At 40.7% G+C, this 21024-nt stretch overlaps 1 protein-coding gene across 3 annotated transcripts in view; it reads left to right on the plus strand.

Moving 5' to 3' along the window:
* The first annotated feature begins 809 nt into the window (after nucleotides 1-809).
* Nucleotides 810-21024, plus strand: part of GABRB2 (gamma-aminobutyric acid type A receptor subunit beta2) — a 154318-nt gene continuing 134103 nt past the window's right edge. The window contains exons 1-6 of one of the 3 annotated variants that reach the window (XM_062605322.1): nucleotides 810-1015; nucleotides 1438-1535; nucleotides 1682-1799; nucleotides 2575-2807; nucleotides 2932-3023; nucleotides 3962-4029. In XM_062605322.1, the coding sequence (XP_062461306.1) occupies nucleotides 2731-2807; nucleotides 2932-3023; nucleotides 3962-4029 (237 nt within the window). In that variant the 5' untranslated portion in view covers nucleotides 810-1015; nucleotides 1438-1535; nucleotides 1682-1799; nucleotides 2575-2730. Of the gene's footprint in view, nucleotides 1016-1398; nucleotides 1536-1681; nucleotides 1800-2574; nucleotides 2808-2931; nucleotides 3024-3961; nucleotides 4030-21024 lie in introns of those variants that run through there. The other 2 variants (XM_062605323.1, XM_062605324.1) reach the window with 2 other exon arrangements.

The raw sequence follows: 21024 nt of genomic DNA on the forward strand, positions 1-21024 counted from the left end.
CTGGTTAATCATGGTGAGGGAAACTTTTCTGTGGTATAATGGTAATTTACAGCAGAGACTCAGAAAGCAGCAGTGTCAGATGTAGTCCCGTGTTGGCACTTGCAGGTGAGTTTCGTACTGAAGAATTAGTGTTTTACCTCAAGACCTCCTGTTCTTATCATATGACTGCAGAAGAAAAAAGTCTTTATTATAGATCTAAAGTAAAATGATTCACTGCACAGAGCAGCCACCATCTTTCTTTCAGGGCTGTATTTCAAGAGGTTTGTCAGTGAGGCAGACAAGCTGTGTGAGAACAGAAACCTCCACTGGTGAACAGGGAGAGTGGCTCTGTACTATCAGCCGTGGAACAGAAAGCTGCAAAATGGGGGGGGGGGGGAAGTGGGGCTTTAATTTTAACTGATGCTTAAACATTCTTTAACTTAGCTGTTTGGGGGGTTTTGGGGGGTTTCTTTTTTCTTTTTTTTTGAATACAGAAATTAGACATTTTAGGTTTGCCATAGGCACTAAATCTATTCTGTTTCATCTGGAAAAGTGTGTTTTCTCCCACTGTGTAATTCCAATTGTTATAAATGGGAGAAGGTGGTGAAAATGTCATGGTGAATTCCCCCAGCCTTTTCCTTATGTATTTTTTGTCCTTCTGGAAGCAAACCCCAAGCAGATACTTACTTGGTCTCCAACGCAGAGAGGGGTGTTTGGAGGCGGTAGCATTGGGGTGGAAGGGGCAGCACAATTTAGCCGCGCTGCCGGGGCAGGGCGTGAGCGGCTCCTTGCCGGAGGGACACGCCGCCAGGGGTGTGAGCGGGGGGGGCACCTGGTGGATGCAGCGGCAGGTGGATGCTGCGGTGCCCGGCGTGGGGCTTCCCCGCTCTTCCCCGCTCCAGACACGGTAGCTGCCGGGCGGTATTAAATGGCTGCCTGCTTTTCGGGGCTGCCGGCTGCTTTACGGGTTGGCTGTTCATCATCTTAGCAGCCCTGCCGCCTCTCGGGCAGCGCCCCCCCGGCTACGCTCCCCCAGGTGAGGCTTCGTCCCACCGCCTCCCTGCACGCCTCCTCCTCAGCCCTTCCCGGGGAGCAGCCACCGCTTCTCCCCGGGCAGCCGACCCGAGCCCCTCCCCGCTGCTCCTGCTGCTCCTGCTCCCGGGTCAGAGCGTGGCCAGGAGCCAAGGCTGGGGCCGCGCACCTCCTGGCCCCAACGGCAAGAGGCGGCTCCTTCCGCCGGCGGCGGAGCAGAGCCGGGAGCTCTGGAGCTCCCCAGCCCCGTGTGAGCAAGACTGAACAGTGTCAGCGAGGAAGCGAGCTCTCGAGCCCATCCTGCTCCCTGTGCAACAGCCTCACCCTTGTCCCTCCCCTTCCCCCCCGCGTTTGTGAATTCAGCCCCCCCCCCCCCCCCCCCCTCACAGCGAGTTGAGTGTTTCTTTTGTTAATTGGCGCCCCAAGTATTCCAAATCCCTTCCCCGCGCAGCCCGGGCCGGCCGAGGACGTGTGCACGCCCAGATCCGCTCCGCGGAGCAGCACAGATCCGCGGGGCCGAGTGGGTATGTGCGGGAGGAGGAGGAGGTGTAAAAGGAGCTACGAGCACAAAGCAGATTTGCGAGGAATAATTTAGCTCCGGTGGTTGTTGTTTTTCGGGGTTTTGTTTTTTCTTCCCTCTTTCTTTTTTTTCCTTTTTTTTTCCTCTCAGGATTTAAATGTCACTCAAAGCATCCCCAAATCAGCTTTCCGCTCGTCTCCGGCTTATTCCGAAGCATTAATTGGATCCTACGCTGCTTTTGAAAAGCTTGGGTGCTTTACCCACAAAGGTAAGTAAGTGGGCACTGGGTCTGGATGGTCACTAAGTGCGCGACTGCGTTTCACGGGGGTGTTTTTCTGCCCCCCACCTCCCCCAGCCCCGTGGCTTAGCTCTACCTGAGGAACTTACATCCTTGCTTAAAACACCGGTCGATACGTGGCAGACGCACAGCCGGGCTGGGCCGGAGCGGGGCCGCGGGGGCTCCGTGCCCGCCCCACGGGAGCCGGCGCCCCCCTACCCCCGCTCCCCCCGAGCCCGGTGCCTCTGTCCCTGGCACAGCGCGGTGAGGAAGGAAGCAGCCTGATCCCCTCTTGCGAGAAAACATTCGTCATCATTTTTTTCTCCCCCGTGAGAAATACCGTAGGCGCCCATCTCCCCTCCTCCCCCCGCCCGCCAGCGCTGCGAGCTCCGGCTCCTTCGCCCGCACTTAGCCTCGGGCGGCTCTTTCCAGGGACCACAAAGTTGAGCTGCCCCCGTTCGCCCCCACCTGCCCCCGGCACCTTGCGCTCGCTGTGCATCCCCCTTTTAACCTGTTCCCCCTCTGTCTCATCCACGTCCGTCCCCTCACCCCCCTTTTAAACTAGGCTGCAAAGCCGCTGTGCCCTGCAACTCCTAAAACTTCTCTTCTTGCTGCGATTTATATTGTATTCTGACAAAAACGACAACAAAAACACACTCGAACCTCTTGTGGATGACTTTTTTTTAATTATTATTATTTTAAATAATGCATTTCCTTCTTCCCCTTTAATTTTTTTCCTTTTTTTTTTTTTTTTTTTCTTGGCAAGGGAATTTGCTCCATCTCCAGCAGCAACCACTGCTCCTTTTGATGTTGTGGTACGCCGTGCGCATGCGCTTCACATTAGAATTACTGCACTGGCCAGAATAAGTTGGATCTCTTCTTCTCTTCACTGAAACCCTAAATCATATCAAAAACTAAAGGGATGCTGAGAGTCCGGAAAAAGCGTTACTTCGGGATTTGGTCATTCCCTTTAATAATAGCCGTGGTGTGTGCACAGAGGTAAGTGATGAAGGTATCTCATTTGCTTTACTTTGAATTGCATGTATGCTGCCTCTGAGAGGAATGTGCAGCTTGGGTCTGAGAAATAAGAAATAATAAAATGTTAATCTCTCTTTTTCTGTAGTGTCAATGACCCTAGTAATATGTCACTGGTAAAAGAGACTGTGGATAGACTGCTGAAGGGCTATGACATTCGCTTGAGGCCAGATTTTGGAGGTAATTTGCCTGCTTTTGAATAGAAGCGATTACATCTCCGGGCTGGGCACCTTTGGCGTGTGGGGGTTTAAAACGTGGTGGGTGCTGTTGCTTTGGGGTGCGCGTGTGTTGCCATTTTCTTAAGCTGATCTAAAGTTAAGCCCGTTGTTACTCAATTTTCTCAGCACAGGATGCTCTTAATGCGATCACTTAAATCTCTGGCATATTTGCAGTCGGTCCCTCATTTTGTGTGTGTGCTGATACTTCATTAAACTGTAATTAAACCCTTGGTTAACTGGGTTTATCGAGATGCAAATCTCTTAAGTTTACCCAGCGCTTGCTGCTCTCAGCCTAATGTGCCTGTGATCACAGTTACTATTTTTGAGTACAAGATGTGCTGTTAACTGATACAAAAATGTCATTTAACCCCCTGCGTGCTCCATACTTCGAACTACTTTGTTTATTGCGGACGTGTTGGCTGTGGGTGTCCCCTGACACCCCCGCCACCCACCCCCTCCCCGGGAGCTCGCTGGCCGCCGTCCCCCGGGCTACCCCCTGCGCCGAGGCTGGGGGCGATGAGGACCCGGGTGGCAGCCGCGGAGGCCGGGGCCGCGCTCCACGGCGGGGTTCGGGCTGGGGGGGTTGGGGGTGTCCCCACGCTGCGGGGTTTGATGGGGAGGGGGGGGTCTCAACGCCGTGGGCCCGGGCGGCCGCGGGCAGCACGTGTGCGCGTTACATAAAGCCCGGCCCCGCTGGAGGGGGGCGCGATCCCGGTGCCGCTGCCCGGTGGGCGCCTGCTGCGGGGCGGGCGGGGGGGGTGCGCGGTGTGGGAGCGTTCTCCCTCCCCGCTGACTTCGTGGGCTCGTTCAAACGCCGTTTCGTGTGTACGCTGTGAACTCCGGTAAGAACGAGTTAAGTTCTCGGGAGATCACATTGCGGACCGTCTCGTTGGTTTGCAGGTCCCCCGGTGGCTGTGGGCATGAACATAGACATCGCCAGCATAGACATGGTCTCGGAAGTCAATATGGTGAGTTTTCAGGGCTGGGGCTGGTGGCTCTCGTAAGGGGGCGGCTGTCGCTTCCCCCGCCCCTGCCAAGGCAGAGCGGTGCCCGCGGGGACCCGGCGCGGCCTCGTGCCCCGGTGTGGAGCACGCCGCCTCCCGCGGGGTCGGCAGCGGCCCGGAGAAGGGTCCAGGGCCGGCCTCGCCGGAGCTGCGGCCGGGGCGGCGGGAACCGCGGGACCGGGTCCTGCGGCGGCGCTCCCGAGGCTCGGCCCGCTCTGCCGCGAGCAACGGCGCCCCCTGCCGGCCGCGCGGCCGCACAGCACCCCGCCGCTAGCCGGGAGCGCGTCCGCGGGGACACGGAGGCGAGGTGTCGGCGGGCGGCCCGGGTCTGCGCCGTTGCTGGTTTCGGTTTCTGTTGTGATATGAAAAAAGAATTTGCAGTTTTGTCTTAGCAGTGCACTTACGATTAAAAAAAAAAATTAAAAAGTTGGTTTTTTTTGTAACTTAAATAGTATTTTGGATGGTTGTGACCGAGTTAATGATTTAAGAAGTTTTAATGGTTCAGTATGTTTGTTTCTCTTAACTGGTTTGCACTGGCTGTGCTCAAATGCTGAACTTGTTCATAGTGTAATAACTCAGTGCTTTCTATGTTTCAATCTCGTTACCTGGGAGACTAATGAAGTGTGCAAAGAATTGGAGAAGTCTCACATCTGTGCTGTAGGAGAAGCTGTTCCTGGCTTACACTAAACTTTCTAACATTTCCTCTTTTTTTTTAATTTTTTTTTTTTTTTAATTATTTACTTTGAGATGTTTGGGATCAAGTTTTGAAGTTTTTCTCTTGGTTAAGGACACAGGATTTGGCCTGGTGCTCTAAGGCTTTAAACAAGAAGGACAAAATAAAGACACTGAAACATGGCAGCAGCAAGTGATACAAAATAAATGTGGTTTTGTGAAATATTTGTTACTGGTGATAGAAGCTTGTTTCTTGAAGCAAACTATTATTCTTGAACATGTTGTAAGGAAGCATCTTTTAAATACAAATAGGGTTATAAGGGTAGTGCTGAAGTTGCAATGAAGCATTTGAATGTAGTATCTTGAAAGTTATTGGTTGTATTAATGTTACTTTATACTAAAATATTTTGTTTAATTCCTCAGTGGCATCTTTGGGTTCTCAGACATGTTGCAGTGAATGAGCTGGCAAAACATCTGGTCTCAAACTGGGTGCACTGTATGAAATAAAGGAGTTTTCTCGTAATGTGAAGTATAGCCTTTGGCCTGATTTGAGGGTGACACTACTAGTGGTTGTATTGTGAAACTGGGAGGTCTTGGTGAGAAAGCATGGTATCTTCAAGATGCCATGAAAATAATGGATAGTTTTACCTTGAGCAGAATTACTTGTAAAATATTTCCAAGTGGCTACAGTGAGTTTCCAAACTGTTTTGCCAATCTTTTAATTTAGTTATCTACCTTCAGGAGCTTTAAGTGCAAAGAAAAAAGATAGCATTGTATTTTAAACCACTTGCTTCTCATTAAAAGAGCTATGGGTAGCAGAGATAAGGATGCATTGGGTTATTTCTTAGACAGCCATGAGCAGCGTGGGAATGGTGATGGTTTTCTTGCTGAATTGATGGAACTGCCATCTACTAGGTCAGTGTTATATCCTCACATCTCTTTGAAACTGGAAGGTGGTGCCAAATGTTTTCTTTTCTTGTGAAAAGATTGTGAAGATACTTGTGAGTCTTCTTTTAATGATTTCTAGAATGTTGGTCTCCAACTAAAGGTGAGAGTGCACCAAAATACTGTGATCTGGCACTTGCAAACTTGCTAAAAAAAACCACAACAGTATATTTTATTTAGTGTTCTGTAGTCAGTTTATTGTGTTTCTGCAATGGAATGCAACCTTTGTGTGAAAGGTCTTTTCAGGCTATCTGCAGAACTCCAGGGGGAGTGAGGAGGAAATGTATAGGCAATTTTGTCCCAAACATTTGCCTAAAGTGTTTCAGCTCTTGGCTTATTTTACTCTTAAACTACCTGTTTCTGAAAACCAGACATTCATTTTACATAGTTTTTTTGTGTTTTGGGGTGGTTTTTTTTGTTTTTTTTTTTTTCCCAACTTCTAGTTTCAGAAGAGGTTCCAAAGCAAGTTTTCCTCCATCTGCTTGTCTGCAAAATGTAACATGTAACAGTTAATTTTACAATGGTCTGGATAGCCTAACAAGTACTAACATACGCTGAAAGGCCTGAAAGAAATGAGATGTGTATATCAGGTATTTTGTTGTACTTGCAAGGTCTTGACTTTGCCTTACAAAGTCATCAGAATTTGGGGTAGAAACCAGGAGGAATGCCATGGAACACTAGGTGATGCAAAGCTTTCTGAGATGGTAGGAGACACAGAAAGAATGTTTTGAGTTTATGGACCTACTTTTCTGAGCCATGGGGTTGCTGTTGCTCTGCCTGTAGTCATGGCAAATACCACTGACTTGAGATGAAGGCAAATCGTTGCCTGGGATAATGTATTAACATTAGTGAGATCACATCTTGCCTTGAGAAGAAGGCTAAATAATCATAGTTATTTGGCTTCCAGTTGTTTTTGTTAACTCCAGCGTTAACAAACTTTAATATTATCATCCTTGCATTTCTCTTCCAGCCTTGGCATATTCCAGCTGCCATATACATTTTTTGCTGCTCTACAGACAGAAGGCTTGTCTAGAGTGTCATGAAGTAAATCATAAACATTTTACTTTGCTGAACAGGAGAATTTAGATTTACTGTTATAGAAAATGAATATGTGTTTAGGATGCTCAATAATATTATTGTTGACTTTGTATTCTTAAAGAGGTGATAGTTACTTCATGTCATGAGAAACTCATAGTGTAAGAGGCTTTACAACTGCCTTCCAAATAAGTTGAAGCTGAAAGATGTTTAACCTTTTGTAGTCAGAAACTTGAACTATCATATACCTGAGTTTTCAAGAATGATTTCTAAGTACTGGTACTTGTGAATATAATTGTTTTCAGATCTGGGGAGTGCACTGAATGCCCCTAAGAAAAGTGAGAGCTTGTCACATGTAGCTGCTTACAAGTGTCATGACTGGACTTATTTCTTTGTATTTTGCAAAATAAAAATATCCATATGGTAATAATTTTATGCAGTACAATAATGGCTGTGGCTAATTTTGCTTACCTGTCTGGACCAGGCCCTGCAGTAGTGTTGATTGTATGCTTTATGCTAGTGATACTGTGGATTTTCTTAAGGTTTCCCTTGTTCAGATAACAATGGAAAACAAAACAAGGAGGGTCGTAAAAGCTACTGAAATGGTTTTCCTGGGCTAATGAGTTTGGTCTTACATAAGATTAGCTGTATTGCAGCGAGTGTAATGCAATGTTCTTAAGATAATTTTCAGGTGTTTCTTACTGTACTTGAATTTTATTCTTAGCATCTTTTTCCTTAATACTTAGTGGTAAGGAAATAATTTATTGAAAAAATGATACTTTCAGAGGGATTCATAGTTTCTTTTTTCCTTTTTTTTCCTTTTTTTTTTTCCCCTCCCTCTTAATAACTACTGCTACCTGGGCTGTCATGTTTCCACATTGTCATCTCCTTATTTAATTATTGAAGTAGAACCCTTGACAGCACAGTACCTTAGACTGTTCTCCATTCTTATTTTCTCCCCTTTCCTCCCAGCAGTTCCCTCCCTCTCTTTTAAAAAATTGGTACAGGTTCATTGAGAAAAACACAAGTACATTTTCTTCCCTAGACACCACTGAAGATTCTGCTTAACATGTTGTGCATTTGATTATCTAGATAAGACATGAGGATTTCTATGGATAATGTTGGTCATGTGGTGACTTTCAGCATCTTGGCTTATTCCCTACTAAATAGGTCAACACTTCTTTGCTTTTTTTATTTTATTTTTTTTTTCTATTTTCTCTTTTTCCCTTTCTTGGTCTGTGGCTATTCTGGGATTATAGCACAGGATGTCTTGAAAAGAGAGAAAAATGTTCTGTGGATGTATTTTTTTTTTTACCCAGGAAATATACACTTTTTGAGGTAAAAGGGTTGTATATTTAAATATATATAACTATTCATACTATGGGTCGTTGAGGGTCTGCAGAGAGGAATTTGAACTGTGTATTTAATTTAAAGTATTTGCTTGCTTATCGTTTTACAGATTTTGGCACATGGACTCAGTATGTGTACATGGAGTTTAACAGATACAATAGATTGGTTTGTCTTAGTGGGAGCCATTAGGGTTGATTGAGTGCATAATCCTTCCATCAAGTGGGAGTTGGAGAAACAGAGGAGCTGTTATCATCTATCAGGGAAAGGTTTACTTGTTAGTGAATGCCAAGTTTTACACAACAGAATGTAGTAACCTCAAAGCTCTAAAAAAAATACAGATTTTAATACTATATTTCATTTCTGTATTTGAGATATGCCAAAGCTGCATAAAATAGTATATGATACTCACAGGTCAGAATATTTTCAGTCCAGAAAAGTACAGGCACAGCTATAATTTGCTGCTAGACCTCTCTTGAGTTTCAGATGCTTTTGATGAGACTCAGTACTGGTTTTCTTGAAATCTCTGATGTTTTCTTAAGCTGTTTTCAGTATGGGGCATTAACAAAGCTCAAGAGACATGTTTAGATTATGAGAACAACGTAATCTTGTGTGGCTGCCTCTCAAGTTGCAGCAGTTATCCTTATGTGTGTAAAGGGGAAAGGCTTGTGGAGCGGGGGTTAAGTGGTAAGGAAATAGGGTGGAGGTGTTCCAAAGCAGAAAACTCTTCCAAAAAGGTATGGGCAGGGGGGAAGCATAAAACAGGAAAAAGCATCCTACAGACACTGGTACGGAAAGAGGTGTAGAAAATGGTTCTTGTCAACAAGATTTTCTTCTCTCAGTCTATTCGAGTTGTACATTTAGCTGTACACAATTCATAGAACATGTAGAGGACAGGACTAAAAATGCACTGAAAATGAAATATTAGAAATATCAGAAAGTTATCGCTTCGATAATCCTAAATACTTCCTGCTGCTAGACACTGTTGAGTTTATTATTTCCCCTGTTTCATGGGTGCATATGTTTCTTCACACAAAACTGCATTCCTCAGCAGCCAGTTTGGATTTGGCTCTTGCCAAATTATCATGCTTATACACTTCTGACTCATCCTGAAGTGTCTACAGATACTCCTGTGAATGCAGAGCAGGTGATGCGTATCTCAGAAGTGAGAACTTCTTCTACTGCAATCCTTGTATCACCTATTCCTTCAGTTATTGACTGGGATAAAATCACAAGACCTTTTCTTTTGAACTGGAGTGTATTACATTATTATGGATTTCCAATTCTCATTACTACATGTCTCTAATTGAGGCATTTTCTTTTCTTAGCTCTAAGGTATGTAAAAAATAAATAGGAACTCCCATGTTCAAGTAACACGTTTATTCTTGGGGACCAAAGTGAAGTTATTTATCTAGAACATACGTGAAGGAATGTAGCAAGTTAGCAGCTGCTTTTATAAGCTAGTTCAGAAGAGATAATGCATATTTATAAATATGTGTATCTATATTCTATATATTTAGAAGCCTGATGTAATTCTTTTTTCTTTTTAAGGTCAATATAAATGGTTTGTTAATTGGATTGCCCTTTCAGTGTGCTACAGTGTTGCAAAACTGAAATCAGTAGAAAATCTTGTTTCTTTGGTGGTCCTGATGCTTCAGTGATCGCTTGCTTCAGTAGACCAGGGGATGGTTGCTAGTGATTTTAGAGATTGCCTTGGAGGTGGTTTGTAACTGAATTAATCATTAGTGCTGCCTTGTTTTTAGAAAGCCTTGACCTATAAATATTTAAATAATTTGGCTCCTGCCATTGAACAAAAGATATGTTTAATATATTCCATGCTAAAGCATGGGAATGAGCATGAAGTGTACTCTGTTAGCTCCTACAATAGCCTGGTTTATTTCATAGCTTCTCTATTGAAAAATCACATAAAATCATTGTAGATGAGCCATGAAGTAGAATGAAAGATTTTTATCTTGTGCTCTACAAACTTGTTACAAGTTTAAGCTGTGCCAATGGTCTTATTTGTGCTTCTTAGTGACTCTAAAGTCTATCAGTGCAACATGACTAAATCCTTATTATTCCTTCCTCCTTTTTTTGTCCTCATGTCCGGTGCAGTTCTCTGCAAGGTTTATAGTACAGTCTTTAGTGTTCCACAAAGTTGAAGCACAGACTTACATAGTAATAGTTCTTTCATTTTTCTAGAAGTTATCCAGATTTCTTGTAGGCTTTTAGTGGTTAATGCTGTAGGTCTCTGCAAGTGCTTGCATGAATTAGGTAAGCAAGATTTAGTCCCTTCATTTCAAAGGAGGGTGTTCATCCATGGGGTAACTTTTGAAAGGTCTCCTTTATGTAACGGAAGAAAGCATGTTGGTTGTCTTTAGAGTTAGCTTCAGAAACAGTCAAATGACTAGTTATTAATACCAAAAAATTGTCTACTGTGTGTGGGTTCAATCTGTAATTGAACAATAAATGAATGTGCATAATATTAAAGTTGCCGGCACGCTGTGGGTTGTCAAAAAAATAAACAGAGGAACAGCCTTGATGCTTTGTTGTTAGTTACTCCTCTTACTATGCTTCTACAGAGATTCGCACCCAGCACACGTTTCTTGACAGCAGTGCTGTGTACAATGGACATATCATGGCTGAAATAACACAAGCCTTACAGGAATAGTGGCATAGTGGGCATATTCAGTTAGTCTTAACTGCATGAAGGCCAGGTTGTGAAGTAGCAGTGCTCTCTGTCTATAGGTTTTGACTAGGAAGATCTTTGCATGCAAATTGTCTGGCCAAGTATTTTCAAACTAGCTAATCAATGCAAAGATTCTCCCAGCCTTGGAATCACATCTACTGCATATGTCATTTCTGTATGGGTTTTACAAGTAAGCGTGTAATTACCTCCCAATCAAAACTAAAATTTCTCTTCTAAATATGAAAAGACATTTAACATTCAGGAAGTTGAAATGTATGCAACTGAATATAGATTTTATAGGTCATATTTAACATAGGTTATTGCAGGCTAGATAAAGCATTTAGAATATGAGCTTTTCCCATGTCCCCAGGCTTAAAGAACAAGGGGATGATTTCTGTTTATTTTGAGCTGCTTTTTGTATATCTCTATCGAGGTTAAATCCTATTAATTTTTATTCTGTAAATACTGACAGGAGGGATTAATTTGTTAGTTTTGAGGTAATAAGGATTTAACTATGTGAAGAAAAAAAAGAAACCCTTCAGCAAGATGCATTTTGCATTTCAAGTATGTGCTGTTGTAGATACAGTAGCAGTTCAGAGTATGTCCACTGATTTTCTTACAGACAAACTACTGGTTCACTGTGATTGTGCTGAAAGGCAAATTCAGCTCTATAAATTTCAAACAAGTAAAAGATAAAAATTACAGCGAGTTTGGCTTTGGACAGAGGTAAATATGATAAATTACCTGAATGAATTAATATTAGAAAATTCATGTGCTTGAGGTGGAAAGTCTTTTTTTCCAGTGCCTGGTCTCTGGATCATTTCCTCTTGCTTTCCTTCTGTAATAAAGAGGAATTTCTGTTAACTAAGCAACTCTGTGAAAATGGGATAAACCCCACAATTCTCCTTCACAGTTGAGTGTCCTGCTTGCTGCTCTTGAATGTCTCTTTCCTGTGGTCAGGTTTTGAATTCTCTGCTGCATAGCACCCTGGATGTGGTGCACCTTTTTTCTAGATAGCTTACTAGCCACTGGTGGTTGTGAGTGGAAGTATTCAGCTTGCAGAGGACCAGGAGCAGAGATCTTCCATGTTCTGAAATAACCTGTGAAAGGCTGCCAACATATCCTTTACTTTCTTCTCTGTAGGAGGAGTAGCCATGACTTGCTACTGTTGGATATGATTTAAGCATAGCAGTTTTATCTATTTTTTCTTGAGATTTAAAAAAAAACAGTCTGAATGGGCTTAGGCAGGAGCAACCTGTCTGCTCTGCCTGCTCACCTGGAACAGCTCCATCCTGAATAGAAGCACACATCTTAAGAACTAGGAAACTAAATAGTCAAAAGGGCAGAAAGTTGTGAGTGTAACTTTTCCCACAGAAAAGTAACCCCAGACAATTCTCTTGCAAAGTTGTTTTGGATTGACATAGGGTGAAGGGCTCTAACGTGCAAATTGCTGTTGTGTGTTGGTTTGTTTGTGTTTTGTTTTTGATGGGTGGTTTTTGGTGGTGGTGTGGGTTTTTTTGTTTGTTTTGTAGTGTTTTCTTGTTGTTGTGGTTTTGCTTTGGTTTTTGGTTGGTTGTTTTTCTAAATATGACCCTTGGAGAAAAAATGTGCAGAAAGTGTAGGGTTAGGTAAAGGTGATGCTAAACCCGTTTGACATGAGAAAAAAGTCTTTCAGAAAAGTTAGTGACTTTTCATATACTTGGGTATCTGAGAACTGGGATTTTTGTGATTTATCTTTTTGGAAGTGGTTCTCATTTAGTTTCTTCCATTGCATATGGCTGTAAAGTAGCCACAAGTTCCTATTGCTTTCAAGGATCAGAAGGCATTTTTTTTGTTGGTGAGAGCTGCCTATTAAAGTTAAGTATCTGAGTTAAGATAGTGAAACATTTTGGAAAACTAATCACTGCCATGGATGCAGAACCCTTTAGAAAATCTGGTCTTAATTGCTGTTGTAAATTAATTTCTTTTTTTATGGAAGTTTAAATTGTGTTTTTAATACTTGGCACAGAGATTCTTTCTGCTCTGAAGAGTAAAATTCGCTGAGTAAAATTCGTGTTCAAACTTCTTTGTTCTCTGTGTAGGCCTTTGAAAAAGTATTTTATAAAAAAAAAATGGATACCTTATTGCATCCATTTTATGAAAGTAGTGAAATAGTGTTAATTCCTTATGGTCCATAAGGGTAAATAAGTGTTATTTGCAGAAGTTATTACCCAGTAGTCCAGATGTCATTATGGTCCATTGTGTAATCCCTATTTGATTCTGTTATAAAGTGTAGTTTTGAGTGAATAGACCCTGCAGCTCCAAAGGAGTTGTAGAATGTTGTGGAAATTTTTTCTCTCTCAAGGAATGCTGACCCAGTAGGCTCTGTTGGCTCCCTCACGGGTGTCACAGTAACAGTGTGAATCCATGTCTGACAAGATGTGCACTGAAGGAGTCATAAAATTGAAGTATAAAAATTAGTTTGAAGGCCCAGTAGACTGAGTTTCTGAAGTAAATAATTTAGGAGCGTAACTCTCTGATTATTCCTTATTACAAGGTGATGTATTCTAGTCACATAATATGCAGGGAAGAAGGAAATAGGATTAAACAAATATGCGTGTTACTTACAAATGAAAAGGAGCGTTTTGCAACTAATTGCATCATTGTTTCACTAATCATATAAGTCCAGAAATGACCAAAGAAACCTTTTAATCAGTCCAAAATGTTCTTAAAATATATGTGACTGTTCAATCCATTATACAGTCCTGTTGCTCTTTTTCACTGATGTCTTGAGATCTGAGATGTTTTTAAGAAGTCCATCACTAAGGTAGTATATACCACCTGAGGGTACTCAGAGTAAAATGCTAACAACTTCAGTAGACAGAAAAATAACTTGCAAAGTTACTCTCTTTTTTCAATTCTGAAGGAAGCCTTTCAAAGGGGTAGGATCGTTTACTGAGTTAAGCGTAGCTGAGAGCTTTTTTTATCAAATTTCAGTCCAAAATATATTATTATAGTTGATGTATAAGTCCCCCCAACATAGATTTGCAATGGAAATGCCAGGAGACTCTTAATTATAATCATTCTTGTTACTGTAAATGCCTAGAAATGAATATAGTTTTCATTAATCTGCTATTATGTGAGACAAGTGACCAATTATAGAGAAATCCATAATAATTCAATTTAACTGGCTGCATTCAAAAATGCACTTAAATGTACCCACCTCTGTGCGTAGACTTTGCAGAATGCTTTTGTGAGCTCAAGTCCCACCTGAGACTTGTTTTGAAGTCTTAAAATGTGTAAATCTGATGCTGATTTTTCCACTGAGGCTATTTCTGCCTGGTTTTCACAGAAGATTTGTAGGTACTTAAATGACTTCAAATGCCATACAAGATGCCTCCTATAATGTCTCAGACGCTAAGTGTGAATAGGGACAGGGTAGTAGTCTCCAAAATTGTTGCTGTGCAGGTGCTCTTTTGAAGTGAATGGATGCGCTTGGTAGTTTTTATTGGCCAGAAAGTCATAAGAACTTGCTGACAGCTTTGATATAAGGATATTTAAAAGCTGATGAGTTCAGTCATAGGAATAGTGTACCTTTTTATTCTTAGTCTTGTGTCTGTACCATAACCAAATGCACCAGTGAGGCAGCATTAGGAGGCTCATATGGTTCCTACTAGGGCCAAACTTTGCCAGTTGATAAATGGAAGACATCAGTTTACTTCAATATCATTCTGGCATCCTTTTTTGCTTTCAGTAAAATGAATAAAAAAGAACCTTTTTATTCTGAACCATAAAATCAACGTGGGTAAGGTAGATAGTAATGCAAAGTCTTAAGTGTAGAATTAAATTTTGACTCTTTGACAATGCAGTGATCTATGAAATTTTGATTCATAGCATTTGACACTGTGGACATGGACACATATGACACAATAATATGCTGACTAGATAAGTTTTGTAAATGCATGAAGGCAGCAATTCTTTAGTAAAGATACAGAAAGGTTTAGGTTTAATCAGTTTTATGGGGAAGCAGTTGTTTTTGTGAGGAAGTATCTCGTATTTTAGGCAAGTTAGATTATCTCAGGTTAAACTGTTTGAAAACAAAAATGTGCATATGTGTTTTCTCACTAAGTAATTCATACCAAGGAATATTTTCAAATGGAGCACGTAGTACTGCTGGTAGGCAAAACTACTATTCTTTTGTAATTTTAAATAGTTTGTATTTACTCCTTTCAGTATTTGTTTGGAAATTATATTGGAAAATGCATATTTTATTTTTTTTTAACTGGATATCATATCATTATAGGTAAATAATGTATTGACCTCAATATACACAACCTTTTTATCTTTGTAGGTGGTAGGAACTAAAATATTGTTTAGCTGTGGAGATTAATATTGCCACTTTCCTCAGGTTCTGTGTAGTAAGATAGCACAGCTCTTTAGGTTGGTTGGTTGGTTTGTTTGTCCTTTTCTGTCCATACTTTGCTGTACCTTCTTGGTGAACAGCATACAACCACCCTTCTTACATCACCATCTTAGAAGTGAATCCCTGTGTACTTGTGGCTGTTTGTAACGCCGTAAAATTGCTGTTTGGCTTTTGAAAAATGGTTCTCAGAATTCTGTGCTTGGGGAGAGATTTGCTGTCAAAAGCAACTTGTCCTTGTTTTGGGCTGGTGTGAAGCCTGTGTCTATCAATGCCATTTTGAAATTTAGTATTCAGGACTGCAGGATGTAATATGAGAAGTGATGTGTTGAAATCACACCAAGGTTTGGGTTCAATATGAGTCAAAACTTTCAGTAGTGCAAATACTTGTGGGCTGAAATTGATGATTTAGGTAACTCTTAAGGAACTGCTGTGGTTTCATTGGCAAGGTGGTAGGTCTCATCCTGTTTTGAGAGAAAAGGGGTGAGAAATGCACAGCAGGAGTTCTGCATCATAAATACATGACTTCATTACGTTTGTTGTGGTGTTTTTGAATGATGTCTTAAATGGAAAGGAACTGTGTCTGGTAGCCTTAATTTCAAAATAAAGGGGTGAACCAATAGCTAATGGGGAACTGAATATTGAATAGATTTTTATTGATTAATATTAATGCACTGTTAATACACAATTTAATGCTCCTTCATAGCTCTGATGCTAAATGACAGACTGCTTACTCAAGCTTGAAATCAGACTGTTTTCCACAAACTGAAAAAATAATTCTGTAGATATCTGATGGGCAGACCAGGAAAATGGTGGTGTAATGTACCGGCAGAACAGCCAAATTGAATTGGTTTTGTCTGGCTTCAATTTTTACCTTAAATTTTGACCCCCCCCCCCCCCCCCCATTTTCCTGCCTCAAAAAATATTTTCTTAACATTTCCTTACCTTTTTTATTACTTTTAAAATAAGGGCAAATACAGTTGAGCTTAAGTAACAACAGCCATTAAAAAAAACAGCAGACATTCTTCTCTGTGTAGACATATAGCAAGATCACATTTATTTATTTGCTGGTTATTTCCTTAGGCCTTGTTAAAAAGCAGGTTGTCAAGGAGGGAAAGTTTGATTTGAGAAGGTAGAAAAGCGGAATCTTGAATAAGGGGACCTGAGAGGAATTATATTAGATTATATTAGATTGAAAAAAATGGCCTCAGAGTATTTTTTTTTTTTTTTGGTAATAGCCTATACTGCGGCCTGAAATGGGAGACAGTAATGTTGTTACTAACAGTGATTCTTCTCTTTTGTTTCAGGTTAGAGCTTAACTGATTTTCACTTTATTCTTTAAAACTATTGAGGGATGAATGTTGTTTTGATCTAGTACCTTTACCAGATACTGTGGTGGGTACATTAAGGAAGACCACATAAATTTAGCAATTTGTGTATGTTAACCTGTACACTGTACCTTACAATTTCAGCCTTGCTTTCAGTGTGTTTTTGAGACCTCTACCACTTTGCTTTCCAGCATGTATCTCTGTTATAGTCAAGTGGTTCTCATGGTTATTGGGCAGTTATCATGAACATGGTGGTTGCATGTTTGAATACCTACTGATTTTACGTCATCTGCAAGAATACTTTTGTGAGAAAAATTGTGAAATGCATGTGCTGTGGTTATTTGAAAGCATCACTTCATGCTTCCTTATTTTTATGAAATAATGAAGTGTTTTTAAACCTGAGTGGCTGTAGTTGGAATGAGTGTCCCATGGGTCAGATTCACTGAGAGCAGAATTGTAAGGGTGACTTTGGTTTTCTTGGAGATAATATTTATGTTGTATATCTTTTTCTGGGAGAAAGAAGCTTCCTGCCTTGAAATGTGTGGGGTTTATGTTGATTTGTATTTGTGGCTGGAGTTTCTGGGGTCAGTCATTATTCCTCTTGCAGACATGCTGACATGGAGGTTTTGCTGTTTTGTTGTTTTTAATGCTCACGTCAGAGTAAGCAGTTGTCTGAGGTATGTTCCATGGCCAGCGTTGGGTGTGTTGAGACTAATATTTGTGGGAGAGGTAATTTTTTCTTCTTAAAATCATTTTAAGGAGAGAGGCAGTCTGTAAGGTGAGGCTGTGTTTGCAGCATTGGCAATTTTCTTTTATGAGTGACACTGGGACTGGATCTATTGAGGACGGAAGGACTTTGCTACTGTTGCTGTTAATTACAGTAAATAAGTGGTGTGTTGAAGGCAGTCTTGTTCCTGGCATCTTTTTATTTCTCATCTACTTATGTTTCAGGCGAATGTTCATTGAGACTGCCCTCTGAGTTGCTACTGATCTTCAGGTTTTAGTGAAATATATCTGTATTATATTAGGGACATCTACTTCCAGTTTTTTGAGTTGCTTACATATTCTTCAATGGTAAATTGAGAATATATTCTTTAAATACATTTTTGAAACTTGTATTTCATAACAGGAAGTTAGAACATAATGTTAAAATCTGAGTGGAATTGAATATAGTTACTCAGCATCCAGACAGATTTTTGATAGATACTGGAATTTGATACCTCCTTTGCAAAACCATGCGTGCGTAGTGTTCCAAAGAGCTTGATATATTGTATAAACAATGACTATTTATATTTGAAATCCTCCATTTTGATATATTTAGTTTCAAAACTTTAGAATATAGGAACAGCCAGTAAGTGATAGTGTGTCCAAAGTAACCATGGAAGATACTTCAATCTAGTTGTTATGGCTTTGGAAGCCCATGTTTTAAGTTTATTTAGGATCACTTCCATTTGGTAAGAATAACACAACATCATTTCTACCAACAGAATAGGATCCTAGGTGAAGTCATGATCAAATATTTACAAGAAGCACTATGGTAAAATCTGAGCTTGCAGAGAAGAGAGAATGAAGTATAACCATTGTGAAGTAACAGCAGGCAACTTACCAGACTTAGGAAAGTAAGTAAATCATATAAACCAGTTTAACCCACAAATAAACACAAGCTATAACCAGAAACCTTGAAAGTCTTTAGTAGTATCATATTCAGATGTGTGCAAGACACCTTCCTAATGCAAGTTTAACATTATTTTTTAAATGTTTTGTCCTGCTTGGGAGAGAAGTATATTACTCAAATTGGCTTGCAAAGATAAATGGTTGATCCGTTTTTATTTGGTGTTTGAAGAAACATAATACTGTAGAAAAAAGCACTAAAACATGGGAGAAAAATTCTGTGAAAGATGATTGACTTGTGTGAAGTCATTGACAGAGAAACATGGAAAAAGATCCCAATGCGTGTGAAAGGCAGAAGTTTTAAACTGCTATTAAGAGTATTGTGGAAAGTCAAGGATCTTCTTTATGGCTCACTGAAATATTTTGCTGAGTCATTTATAAATATTTCATTAAAGGTATAACAAATCAATATTTTGTGCCTTTTTTTGCTTTTTCTTTTCTCAATACATCACAGAAGCATAATAGAAAAGAGAAATAGCCAAAAAATTGAAGCAACTCAATTTTGTGTTTTCCATCAAGCAGCCCCTTCTGCGCCATGTTGGTGAACTCCTTTGATTCTCCCTATTTCTCCTGTTGGGTAATTCCATTATACTGCTCATGAAGAAAGAAGCAAGGAGACAAATGCTGAGTGCCATCTGTGATGGCATGTCTGTGATGGCAGCCTTCCTGCTCTGCAAGAAGCAGCATTTAGGGGCTAAATGGTATGTTCAATAAAGATCTGTTGACCAGTTAGCTGGACAGAGACTGCTTTACTTTCTCTCTTTAACTGCCAGACTTAAACAATCCTTGACTACCCTGGTAATAAACTGTGAAGTGGTAATTCTTGGGGTCAGTGTTTCTTAGTGTAGCAGAAGACATGTTGCAGGCTGTGCTTATTTTTGTTATTACTCACTGGGCCTGTGGGTGGGAATTGTTGAGGGTGGTTTTGAATGCAGCTTTCCATCTATTATTTTTGAAGATCCCTGTCTCCTGGGGGAGGTGTGTAAGGCTAGTATCGGGGCAGTTCTTCGCATGTTTATCTTCTGTGCGAAAAGCTGAACTTTGCAGAAGTTGGTAGTAATCAGGATGTTTTCTGTTCTTTTCTCCAAATAAAGTCCATGGTTATTAGACTTGTGGGTCTTTTACTGCTAACACAAAGACAACCTTTCCTTTTTGAGGAGGTTTCTCACTTGTGAATCCTAAGGTGGGTGATGAACAGCAATTTGCAATGTTCTACGCACAAGGTCTGTGAGAAGGATTACAAATACAAGAACAATGTCTATTTACACAAAGGAAAAGACAGAAAAGGGGTTAACAGTTAAGCAGGCACATCTCTGTGTGTAGGGAGGCAGAAGAGAAGAAACATGCTGGCTTTGAAATTTCCAACCCTGGGATGCAGACTGCCACACACTAGGAAATTGGCAGCCAGTGAGGTGGTAGTGACAGGAAGCAATTGTCCAGCTTCAGATTTTCTGTTCCTTTTAGAATTTACTCCAAATAACTGAACAGTAATCAAGACAAATTACAAACCACAGTGGTTTAACCTCTTGTAATGGAAGGTAAAGTTAAATGATGGTTCCTCTAACTTCTTCTAGGACCCAGGGCAAAGTCTGTGACAGTGCTATCAGGTACTATATTAAAAGTAGGGTCTCTTCAATCCTGTGGTCATCTCTCCTTAATAACGGAATTATGGATGAACTGAAACTTAAAAGATGAAGTTTTGGAGCCAATGAAAGACAGCCGTAGTAAAAACAGCAAGAAATTTATAGAGAATGAATGTAATAAGTAGCTTTTAGTTATATTTGTTCTGAATGTTGATATATTGATGTATCTTCCAAAACTGAAATAGAGAAGAGCTAAAGTAGTGTTGTATGTATATCTGTATATATTTGTAGGTTGGAGGAACTTCATTAATTTTGAAGATCTAGAATAGAATGCTAGTGTGCATGGCTATCTTTGGATATATAGTATGTCATTTTGTAATAAGAGAAACCACATGCTGTTACTGCTGTTGTATGTGCTATATAAGTAGAATATGTGCTTGAATTTTCCCCTTGCCTTCCTTTTGTAAGTAAGAGGTAAGTGAAAGCTTAACTAATTTGAAGTATTTGAAGGTAGCTTAAGGATGGGGTTTTGTCAATTGGCATTTCCGTGATTTAATACAGTCCTACTTGATGCAGGTCTTGTGGGTCTTTAAAGAGGAAAAATATACAGTTCTGTCTTAAATATGCCACTTACAACTTCCATCTTATGTTAACAGAATCATCAATCTGCTCTTGAAATGCCAATAATATCAATTCTATGAAACATATAGGTGGTTTTGAATTTGAAACAGTCATTTGCTTTGTAATGCCCTCTGTGTAACTGGCAGCTTATTTAAATTTGTCTTAGAAAGGTGCATCTGAGATTTTAATGTAACTGGTATATGCCACTCTTGCAGCGTGCCCTTGTTTTGTATAAAGAGTTACATAACATTTTCTTGAGAACTGTGGCCTTTGGGTTTTTCCTCCTTGTGCAATAGTCTGGTTGTCAGGTTCCCCCCTCTTGACTGTTTTCTGATGATAGTGTATCCTTCTACTGTGGGATGGTAAACCATAACAGAATTCGTTCCTGTCCCAGTCTGTAGTTTAAGTTGGATCCACATTGTTGTGTCCAGCATGTCTGGGAGGCCAATCCGCGTCTGGGTAACAGCCCTTTTTTATTACTAATTATAGAATGAATCTAGGGAGTGGCAGCCTCCTGGAATAAAGTCAGCCCTTGTGACTTTCATAACTTTTCCTGTCATATTTCCTACTTGCAGTTTGACCACAGCAATGTTGGGTAATACCTGCGCACAAAAAATGCATGTGTGAAAGTTGAAATGCAGTCATGAACTTCTTTGCATTGAACATCAG

This window comes from Pezoporus occidentalis, unplaced genomic scaffold (genome assembly GCF_034315485.1).
Source record: "Pezoporus occidentalis ecotype Australia unplaced genomic scaffold, CSIRO_AGI_Poc_V1 ctg91, whole genome shotgun sequence".
NCBI lineage: Eukaryota > Metazoa > Chordata > Aves > Psittaciformes > Psittacidae > Pezoporus > Pezoporus occidentalis.